The 11,409-nt window shown below is 37.8% G+C and overlaps 2 protein-coding genes and 1 non-coding gene across 4 annotated transcripts; 1 reads left to right on the top strand and 2 right to left on the bottom strand.

The window, feature by feature from the left end:
- Positions 1–238: 238 nt before the first annotated feature.
- Positions 239–3,439, top strand: LOC137952510 (DNAJ protein JJJ1 homolog). Its single transcript, XM_068799578.1, has 3 exons — positions 239–2,004; positions 2,977–3,035; positions 3,131–3,439. The coding sequence occupies exons 1-3, from the start codon at positions 394–396 to the stop codon at positions 3,186–3,188; spliced, it is 1,728 nt and encodes a 575-aa protein (XP_068655679.1). The 5' UTR covers positions 239–393; the 3' UTR covers positions 3,189–3,439.
- Positions 3,427–10,338, bottom strand: LOC137952511 (protein root UVB sensitive 3). Of its 2 annotated transcripts, XM_068799580.1 has the most exons (15): positions 10,135–10,338; positions 9,976–10,033; positions 9,583–9,642; positions 9,473–9,511; positions 9,331–9,393; positions 8,570–8,626; positions 8,239–8,302; positions 7,421–7,504; positions 5,231–5,313; positions 5,012–5,141; positions 4,605–4,697; positions 4,325–4,463; positions 4,213–4,253; positions 3,911–4,098; positions 3,427–3,794 (listed from the first exon to the last, which is right to left on the bottom strand). In XM_068799580.1, exons 1-15 carry the CDS (start codon positions 10,320–10,322, stop codon positions 3,696–3,698), a joined length of 1,386 nt encoding a protein of 461 aa, XP_068655681.1. In that variant the 5' UTR covers positions 10,323–10,338; the 3' UTR covers positions 3,427–3,695. The 2 variants fall into 2 exon arrangements, 1 of the variants encoding a protein (XP_068655681.1); XR_011112293.1 differs by lacking the exons at positions 3,427–3,794; positions 3,911–4,098 and having other exon boundaries at positions 4,325–4,446.
- Positions 10,339–10,392: 54 nt separating this feature from the next.
- TRNAN-GUU (transfer RNA asparagine (anticodon GUU)) lies at positions 10,393–10,466 on the bottom strand. Its single transcript has one exon. It is a non-coding gene; the product is annotated as a tRNA-Asn (tRNA).
- Positions 10,467–11,409: the final 943 nt, after the last annotated feature.

Below are 11,409 nucleotides of genomic sequence, written 5' to 3'. Positions count from 1 at the left end.
TGCGAATTATTTTTCCTAAATTTAAGTAAAACAATAAAATATCAGTTTGATATAAATATTGGTAAAATGTAAGGTGATATTAGAGGTGGCATCAAGCTAAACTGGTTTGCAAACAGTTCGAATAAACCAAATTCGAGATTTTTTTACGAAAATACCTCTCTAATTATTCTTATCAATTCTCTCTTTAGTCAGAATTCTCGAACTTGCCACCTCTAGTGATATATATCAACGACCGTACTTAAAATTGAACGAGAATTCCTTCACTTAGCATTTCTGCATTAGGCGGCGGGAGGAATTACGTGCCTGGAGTCGGAACTGCTGAACCTCTTAGAGGCCGGGAGAGAGGAGAGGCAGTGGCGGCCAACCCTAAAGGGGTGAAGAAAGCCGGAAACAATGTCTGATCTAAAGAGGTGCTTGTACGAAGTTCTGGGCTTGAACAGAGATTGCTCCCCGGAAGAAATCCGGTCTGCCTACAAGAAACTAGCCCTTCAGCACCACCCGGACAAGCTCATTTCCTCCGGCGTCTCCGAGGAAGTTGCCACTGCCAGGTTCCAAGAAATAGTCAACGCCTACGAGGTCCTTTCCGACCCCCGCGAACGCACATGGTATGACTCCCACCGATCGCAGATTCTCTTCTCTGACCCTAATTCCAAATCTGGGTCCTCACCGAGTTTCTTCGATTCCTTGAATCTCTTCTCCTATTTCTCAAATTCCGCTTACTCGGGTTTTGCCGACACCGGAAAAGGTTTCTTCAAAGTCTACGGTGATCTGTTCTCCAAAATATATGCCCAAGAGGTCCAATTCGCGAGAGAAGTCGGATTTGGAGCTGGGGCTGTTCGTGATGCCCCGTTAATGGGGAACATGGATAGCCCTTATTCTCAAGTTTCTGCATTTTATGCTTATTGGTTGGATTTCTGTAGTGTCATGGATTTCTCGTGGGCAGACGAGTATCATGCTTCGGCAGGGCCCAATAGGAAGTCGAGGAGGATCATGGAGGAAGAAAATAAGAAGGCCAGGAAGAAGGCGAAGAGGGAGTTCAACGAATCCATCCGTGGATTGGCGGAATTTGTGAAGAAGCGGGATAAGCGGGTGATTGATATGCAGATGAAAAAGCGATTGGAGGAGGAAAAGAAGCGAGCCAGAGAGAAGGAAAAGAAGGAAGAGGAGATGAGAGCCAAGTTGGAGAGGGCGAGGTTACACCGTGAGCCAGAGTGGGCACGGGTTGATGAAACAGATACTGGAGACGGATACGATGACTTCGATGATGAGGAGGACATGAAAAAGAAGAATAATGAGTTCTATTGTGTTGCATGTAACAAGAAGTTCAAGTCAGAGAAGCAGTGGATTAATCATGAAAAATCCAAGAAGCACAGAGAGAAGGCCGCTGAACTGAGAGATGTGTTTGAACAAGAAGATTTTGAGGTAGAAGAAAATATTTTGGGGGAGGATATGGGGGTGAACCATGAAGGTTCCAAGGACGATGTAGATGATATTTGTGAAGATTTTGAAGCAAAAAGTGAGATTAATGATGAAGAAAGTCAGTTAACTGGAGTGGATGATGAAGAGGAAGAGGTCAGTGAATTAGATGAGGAAGCCAGTATACTTGAGGCAATGGTTTCAGGGCATAGGAGCAGAAAAAACAGGTCTGAACACCAGCCTGAACCATCTTTCAGTAACCTTAATATTGATGACAATGATGAATCAAGCTTTATCGATAATCGGAAAAAAGCACGTAACAAAAAGAAACATACTGGAGCTAAATCCAAGGAAGACCCTTCAACAGCAGCAACTGACAGGCTGCCCGAGGAAGTGGTGGTTAATGGGAGTGAAGTTCAGGAGCAGACTGATAGGAGCAATAGCATGTCTAATTCACGGGAATCAAATGAAATGGGAGATGAGCAGTTAGAGAGAAGTCAAAATATTAAGAACCAGTCTCTTGATAGAAAAGAACGGAAAGACACAAACATGAAATCAAAGAAATCATCAAAAGGAAAGAAACAGAAGGTAAGATAGCTAATCCCTTAAACTAGGTGTTTATGTGAACAAACTTATATAATTTGCTCCATTCAAAAGCATGAAAGTTTTCTTTTCCCCCTTATTACTCTCATTGTTTTGAATTTGAATGGCAACTTTTAAGTTTGTATATTGAGCAGGTCATCATATTATCTCACTTGATGAATACAAAACAAATATAGAACTTACATTCATAAATATTCCATTATATTACTATCAGCACTGACTATATAAAATTCCTTTTTCTACTAGTGTTGCCTCTAGCATTTTTTGTTCTTGAGTGTTGCATTAAGCATTGTTCTATGAGATGGAGCCAATGATCCAAATATGTGAAAAAGATCATGTGAACATTATGTAAGTAATCAAGTAGTTTAACTTAACTGAGTTCATATCAGCTAGCTTACTCCATTATTAAATCACATATAATATCTTCTATTGCTGATACATTTTAAACTACTATGGGAATTGAAAACAGCATATGGAGTTCACTATTTTGATGAGTTACTGAGTTCTATTTCATGTACTTTGTCACTTATTCTGAAGTCATAATCTTGTTTTGGACGTGCTTGTTAGCTAAAATAGATTCATCTTGTTGGGACAAACTGCATTTTCATCAGTAGGATGGCACCTGTGATCCTGCCTCTAGCAGTGTTTGACGTTCATTTGTAGGAAAACCGTAGGCAGGGAAATGGAATTTTGCAAGTGTCTAATAGCAATTAGTTTTTCTTTTGAATGACTGTTCTTTTGACTCTTAGGGTCTGTTTGAAACCTCATGGAAAAGAAAAGAAAAGAAAAGAAATTATGGTCAAATTCTTTTTTTCACTAACTATTTTTGGGAATAATAATGGTCAAATTCTCATTTTCTTTTCCAAGGGTTTCAAACAAACTCTTAATGTCTTCTCTTGTCACTGCTCTACTATTCCATCTTTATCCCTATCATCTGATCTCACTGCTTGCACACAGGCCACATCAAAGGTGTCTGACCATTCATGTGGAACCTGCGGGGAGGACTTCAATACAAGGTTCTTGTTAATTTCGTCTGATTTGAATTCTGCTATTGTTTTGTCAATTCTTCAACTTAACAAATCTTAACTCCATCCAATCTCATTGTTGACAGAAACAAATTGTTCAAGCATTTGGGTGACACAGGTCATGCCATGTTGAAGTCACGGTAGTTGTTGAAGATATCTTCTCACAATATTGAAGTTATTCTTTTTACACACAATTGCTTTGCTACCACCTCAGCAATACTTTTATCAAATCTATCCACAGCAATAATGTAAAAAAACTTGGGAGCGTTGAAAGGTGAGCACATATGATGCTGGAGAGTTTGTATTTTTGGGGAGTTAAAGCCACTCCACAATTTTGGAATACTAAAGAGAACTTGTAGTGAATTTTGTGTGAGAGAAATGGTGAAATGCCACTTTCTGCCTTTGTAGGAAATCAAAGCGAAATAAGAGGGCAGAATGACTACATAGCAGTGAAAGAAACAGCAAATATAATAATCTAATAACATAAAGGGTTTTTTTTATGGCCTTTGGCGTGGATTCATGCACCAAATCTATGTTTTGGGCAACTTGAATGCGACTAATCGATCAAATCAAGTTGCTAACCAAAAGGACAGCCGATCGTCACATCCACAACATTTAAGAATTCAAACCTTCTGTGTTATGGATAACCAACTAGTTGATCTTTTCGTCTGATGAGCCAACAGCCCAACTCGCCCTCCACAAAATTGAAGGTGACAAAAGTCGTTCAGTGTTCCAACCCTTTTGCTGGAGCTGCAATAGAGTGATCAATCATTAGAAACTACATTCTAATTGACATTCGTCTTCAACAGAAATAACCAAAATTAGTAAACAACGACAGGGAAGTATAGAGAGCATCAAAACTGTACCTTTGCAATGAAATCTGTGTAGTATCTAGTCATCCATGCACGGCTTTCTGCATGGGCAGATCTGGTTTTACCCAGGAGACCCACAAACACAAGTGCATGGATATATGACTGTAGAATATCAGCAGATGTTGAATCTTTATGTGTAATCACTGTGGCGACTCCTTGTCTCTCCAACAACAGGTATTTGGCTTTAAAAAAAATAAAAAATTAGAGAGTTTGTTTTCATGATAACTAATGAAATTATTTTAATAATTGATCCTTTGATTTTGACAAATTAGTGGGTGCAGTGAATGGAGACTCACCTTGTCTGTAGTGAGCACCTGCTGAACCTAATAGCGGCTTTCTGTTTAAAACAAACAGTGCATTGTAAGTAAACTCGTCGGTTCAAATGAAAAAGAGAAGGTACAGACGCACATTTCAGTGTATGTTAGTAAGGAAACCCTGACACCCAAGTGTATGCGCTGGTCCACAAATTTAGTACCCCTGGAGCACCATGAACTGATCCAAAATGGCAAAACAGGCTCCATTTCTGAAACCTGTTGCGGAGAAAGGACTACCAAAATGACAAAAATATTCAATAACTAACAAGAAGTTAAAACTCACAGGCAGAAGCTTAGTTTACTTGCTCTTAGAATGTTGTTAGGCCAAACAAATATCAGCAAAATAATAGACCAACTTCAATTTCCACTCTCACCTTGGCCACTTGACATGAAATGCTGCAAAAGTATCGAACTTCTTTTGTTGTTCAATGTACTGAGACAAAGACACCTTACAGCCTTGTAGTTTGCTATGAGTGTTAAGAAAACCATATTAGAACGTGGCTTATGGAAGCCTAGACTCCAAATCTCATTCAAAGAAAGGAAGCAAATTCTGGCTTCTATGCAGTTAAGAGGCATATGCATTAAAGAACACAAGCTTCAATACACCAAATTCATTGCCTCAAATGATTAAGGAACTGGTTTATTGATCATTGACTTCACTGGGTTACCTCAGTTAGGCCCAATAAAATCGAGTGAAAATGGTTAAAAGTCTAAAGAAAAAACATAGCTTGGTCCATAACCTTGCCGAGTGGATTTCCAATTTGTTCTTGACAGAACATACCGTACATATGAAACACTGTCAGAGCCAAGAAAGAGACCCAAATAGCCAAAGGGTTTCCCATGGTGATGTGAGCAAGGAACATCCCCAACAGCATTCCAATCATGGTAGCAAGTGTCTCCTGGCTTCCCTCCTTTTAAAACACAGGAATTTATAAGATTAGATACTTAGTTCAAGTCAAATTTAATTTGTTCTCCTCAAAATAGCACAGCTTAACTCTACCTTAGCAGAGATATCTGCTGCATTATTTGCAAGAGCAAAGTGCTGCGTTAAAGCAGCTCTAGTGGCACCACTCGCAACACCAGCTGAATTGAAAGCAACAAAAATCTTTTCAGTCATTACCATTTAATTTGGGTTGGGGTAAGGGATGATGAATGAGAGAGGTATTCAATCAGATCACATGAATTCTTAAAAGACTGACTTAAATAAGAACACTTCTCATAAAAAATAGGGTTTGTGCAATTGAGCAAATATGCACACAATAATCCAAAATATCCACAAGATCAATAAATGCACTCCAATTTTTCCACAAAATCACAAAAAAAAAAAAAAAAAAAAAAAACAGATTGACATTAGTCTATTCAGAGGATGCGGCCAATTAAGCCCAGGAATGGGCTGCACACTAGACAGATGGGAGGATCCCAAACCAGATAACCCCTTTAAAGCACTAAACAATCATTAAATTGCTCTAAAGGCAGTAGAAGCCATCAACCATAAGGTTATGGTAGAAAAAGAACACAAAAAGTCGAATTTTTGTCAACCAGTCAAAACCAAACCTTGAATCCCCCTTTCTATGAGTTTGTTGGCTTCAATGGAGAATGAGAAGAGGCTTCACACACTTGTAACCAGGGCTCACTGCTCAATACCATGTTAAATAATAGGATAAAGAAGATTGAGAGAGAAAGAAGGAGAGAGAAAGAGACAAAAGAAGAGCTCTCATTACGGTTCAAGGTTGACCCCTAACACCTCTTATAGCTTAAGTGAAATTTAGGGTACAAAGACAAAAATACCCTTATACACTTAAACTCCTTATAACTCCCACACTACACCTCCAAAATACATGAAAAAGAAACTATATGGACACTTAAACAGCTGAGTAAAACAGTACCTTATCTAGGAGGTAGAGTATGTAAAATTACCAAACTACCCTTCATGCTTAGAATCTGGTCCATTTTGCAATCTCAGTTGTCAACAAAGTGATGCTTTGCTGTAAACTATTCCCTAATTAGCAGTAGCATTGCTGTCTTGGTCATCAATTCTTGAATGGTTCATGTTTCTTCTTGCCCCTTCTCTGTATATCCATGTTCTGTTTGCGGTTGGGGCGTGCAAGTATGAAAGCAATACAACCCTATTCAACCACATTTTCTTAAAAAAATATATTTTTTCTTTTCTTTTTTCCCACTCAGATTTGGCATGCACCTGGGTTTCTGGTTATTTCGTTATTAGTATTTTTTACCTTGGTCATTGGCTATTCAAGCATGTTTTGACTTTGTTAAGTTGGGTCCAAGGCCCATCCCAAAATGACTAGCCAACTTAGGAAACCTCTTTCTCAACTAATAAACTCAAGATCTTTGTACTCACTAATCTATGTAAGGGACTTGCTCCCTCAATTCTTGTAATTTCTCTCGTTTTATTAATACAATTTTTTCATAAAAAAAAAACTATTCCTTAACACTCCCCCTCACGTGTAAGCCCTCTTTTGTGACTCTACAAATGGATAACGTTTAGGTGCAAGCCCTCTTTTGTGACTCTACAAGTGGATAGTTTAGGTGCAGGCCCTCTTTTGTAGTCTACAAGTGGATAATTTAGGTGTAGGCCCTCTTTTGTGGCTCTACAAATGGATAGTTTAGGTGTAGGCCAACATCTGAGTACCTGCTCTGATACCATGTTGGGATGGGCCTTGGACCCAACTTAACAGACTTCATTCCATGGAAGAACAAAATCTTTTCTATATTCTGCCAAGTCAAGCTTCTGACTGATCTGAATGGTCATACCCGACATCCTAATAATGCTACCTAGTAAGCCTCTAATCAGAATTTCTATCTTCATCTTTTGAATGTTCCAAATTACATTAGAGTGCAGAAAGGAAGAAGCATCTTGCTTAAGATGGAAGAAGCTCTGCATTGTCAGCAAACTGTTTTAAAGAAGTTCCATGATGGTCCTAAGCATCTCTAAAGTTGCCTTCTTCTGTCTGGAGTGACAAGAGTCATTTGCTCACGTTTCCAAATATTTCATAATTGTCTCCCCTTAGGAGGGTTACTATGTTCACTATTCTCTTTCTCTCTTTCTCTGAAGCCTACTACTCATTTTCAAAAGAAAATAAAAAAGTACAAAAACAGTGAAGCAAGTCTCATACGAGAATAAATTTCCACAAAAATGAGCATGGAGAAGTGAGATATACAAAGAACCTACTGAATGATCTTGACAGGCTTCCAAGGCAAAGTATAAAAACAAAAGCTGAAGGGCACAAAGGTGAAACAAGGTCCATCACCATTCCTGCAGCACAATATGAACAAAGACGGTTTTCAGCCAGAAATGTAAAAATCATACAAAAAGTAACAGAAACCATCAAAACAAATCTTATCCAGATGACTTATTTAGAGATATTCAATATTCAAATGAGCCCTTCTAGTTTCAATCAGTATAAAAAAGAGAGAACTACAATTCAATAGAATAAAAAAATACATTTCAGCTTATTTGCATTGAATGAATTGAGTACTACAATCTGAAGTCTTTCAACTACATCAGGGTCAGTAAAGCAAAAAATACTTTTTATTCTCCTATTTTTTGTTGTATAAATTCATAAAAGAAAGCAGATAATAAACTGTGAAATTGTAAAATAAGACGAGAAAGGAGAAAAATTAAAGAAGAAAGGAGGGAGAAGAAAGATGAAAAAGAGACTCTTGAGAGAGGTCTCGCTAGGGGTCGAGCTTGATCCACCATCTATTTTAATAAGTGGTTTTGGTAAATTTACAAATATGCCCCTTGCATACTTAAGTGACTTAAATCCCTATATCTCCCATTCTGCATATCTGAATTATATGAAATTAAGTCTACAGACATAATAAAAGATGCAGAATAAGATGATGAGGAAATCAGGAACATTTTCATATGTAAAATGACAAAAATGCCCTTCGGTAGCTTTTCTAACACAAACGACAACAAAGATGAAAAGTTTCACATAAAAAAAAGAAAACTCAAAAGAGTAGGACGAGTGATGCATTGAATACCAAGATCATTCATAAAATCAGCAATTAAACGCCACATCTTGGCATTTGAATCAAGATTGGAACCCTGAATAAGAAGTATCCCGCATCAGTACTAAATTTTAGACTGAAAAATCAACATAAACAGAAATTAGGAATGTACTGCATTGTAAGCTAGTGATGAGAATGTAAATTCTGTGAACTAAATGTTTCAGAACTGCATGTAGAAATTATAAGCAAAAACTGATTTTTGCTCATTCCAAAAACTAAGTGATGCAGATAAAGCAATACTTGAAATCTAATAAAAACTGAAAAAAGTAGAAAACATGCCTATAATAAGATAACATCAAAGTACCTGGTAAAAGGTGAACAGAATACCTCCAAGCATCCCTGTAAAATCCCTCAAAAACCACTGTTGAAGTACCCAACCGACAAATAGAAGTCAGCAACAACCACAAGACAGTGACTGGAAATATACAAAGAGATAATACGCTACTTTGTACTACAAGTTGATGGGAATTTTGCCAGAGAAAACAAAAGGAAAAAGTCGAGGAGATGGCTGAACCTCATGAAAGGCGCAATAATGGTGAGACCAGATTGGAAGCCTCGTGTATAAATTATCCTATAACTAATCCATGGCTAGGTAGATACACCATGAATTTAAGCAGAGCAGATACTTTACAATTATCAAAAAGTGTCAAGTAAGCAGCATTACATGATGCCTGGCCAGTGCTGTAAGCTTTACCTGGAGGTCACGGCAAAGAGTAAAACGGGATGGCTTTAAGTTTTCTACACAATGAGGTTATAGAACTAGAGTGAATCCATGGTTGAAACCTCCAAATTAGCATGTTACTCAAGTAAGATACAGGTGTCAGGAGACTTAATCAGAGCCTCTCCAAAAGAGGGTGTTTCATGTTATCCAATTTTCAAAGCATATTGTAAAGTTTTCTTAATAGTTTGGAATTAGCATTTGGACTTGATTGCATAGAGGAGTTTGTGTCACACCAATAGTAGGTTCGTGCAAAGTATAGCAAAAGAGGGTTACGTATCTCAAGAAACTGATATTACATGACCCAAGAAAGTAGAATAGGTTTACAAAACTGTCAGACAATCTACCTGAAATGTGGCACCAATAACAGTAGCAGATTTTTCTCCTACTCCAATAGCACTAAGGAGGGCCTGATACAATTTGAAGCAGATCATCAAACGAAGCCTTAAGTCACAGAGAATGGTGCAGACAATAGGTATGGGTACTGACATGGGTCGATAGCATGCTCCGGATATATGTGGAAAGCCCCTACAGCAGAAGATCAAGCTTTAGTAGGAAATTTAATTGAAATATCCATCACCTTGACAGTGATCTCTCACCTGCAAAGAATCCCATATTTGAAATTGAACATAATCTGGAGTTACACAGCCTGGAAAACCCTGTACTTGGAACAAGTGTTTCAGATCCCAAAAAGTACAACAAGAATGGCAAAATAACACAGCATATGAAAAAAAAAGAAAAAAATACAATGCATCTATCCTTTCAGAAAGAACAAGAGCATAAGACTGTAACAATCTTATCCAGCTTCAAAGAAAATAAAAATAAAAATAACATTAATAATATTTAAATTTTAAATAAGAAATGCCAAGTGACTTATAATTAGCATTTTGTATTCAGAACACATTCAACGGGTATCAAATTCTACACCAGCAATTACCATACTAGGAGTCACTTTTAAAAATTAAATTGAAAGGAAAAAGAATCCGACTTGCCTCTGGTACAAAGGCCCCCAAAATGCGTTTCCAAAACTCGTCCAAATGATTGCTTGACCTACCACGGATCCAAGCAAGCAATTGAATAACAAGTCACAGGCATGGAGAAGGGAAAAAAATGATCAATTGCGAAGTCAAAAAAATAGAAAGAGTTCTGACTTATTGATCGAAAGCTTCGAGGAACTCGCCACCAAAACAGCCGTTTTGGACAGCTTTGTGGATGAAGAACCATGCCATTCTTCGACAGCGAACAACGACGCATCGTCTCCTAACCTTCCTTCCATGACTGCAGTTGACTGTGGCAGCTCTTCCCGAAGACGAAAATGTCTGCGCAGCAAATATTCCATAAATGGCCCATTCAGGTCGCTCCGGCCCAGAGGCCAACCTAACCTGCGCCTAAAACGGTGATAGTAAAAACGCTAGAAGGAGGGCTCGAACCTCCGACCTTGTGGTTAACAGCCACACGCTCTAGCCAACTGAGCTATTCCAGCTTTACGATATTAGTTATAGCTAATATGTAATATTTATTTTAGTTTAATTAGGGGTGGGTTTTCTCTCCTTTGTGTGTTCACATGTTTGCTCCTTGTGACCTTTCTCCCAGCTATATTCTTTTAAATAATGATTTCACATACTTTCTAACTCTTTTCAAAATCTCAATATTCGATTGATAATGGTTCTGTCTTGAAAATAAGAATGCAATTTGGAAACTTTCTTTATAAGTTATATCATTTAAAAAAAGATACGTAATTTAATTTATTTAGGGTTCTGTTGTTACAATGTGAGACCCACCATAAGGACGTGAGAAGCCAAGAGAAGTCAGCACACAAGTTGGCACGAGTTGACAGAATTGAAGATCTGGTGGGACCCACAAAAGATACCACGAGCTGGTATCTTTGATACATGAGCTGGAAGATTATGTAGGAGCCACAAAATATATTACACAAGCTAGCAAATCCAGCTAAGAGAGCACGTACTTATGGAGGACTTGGAATTTAAGTCACAAGTTAAGGAAGTTAGAATTTGGGTAAGTTCTAAATTGAGTTGAATTATATTAGGAAATTGTACATAAATTCTATCACTCCTCCACTATAAATAAGGGAGTTTGTACTCATAAGAAATCATCAAGGCAAGGAGTTCTCTCCTCTCCCTCTCTCGTGTAGAGTTTCTTCTTCTTTTTTCTTTTTGTTTCACCTCTACCTGTGAGCACTCTTTCTCCTTCTTAGTTATTCCCTTCTCTCTCTCTCACCTTGTTCGAGATATTATTTCAACAAGTTTTTTATTAATGATTTTATTTTCTAATGCCCAAACATTGTGTAATTACTCAAATAACATACATAGATTATTCGTAAACTATGTATCTTTTTTCTATTTAATTTTTTCTCACGAGCATCGCACAAGTTCCTACTAGTGTGGATTGAGTGTGGGTTGAGTATT

Source organism: Aristolochia californica, unplaced genomic scaffold, assembly GCF_029961685.1.
Source record: "Aristolochia californica isolate CCGP_79_NKW_82.1479 unplaced genomic scaffold, dmAriCali1.0.hap1 SCAF_16, whole genome shotgun sequence".
Taxonomy (NCBI): Eukaryota; Viridiplantae; Streptophyta; class Magnoliopsida; order Piperales; family Aristolochiaceae; genus Aristolochia; species Aristolochia californica.
This window is presented reverse-complemented; position numbering and strand designations above follow the sequence as displayed.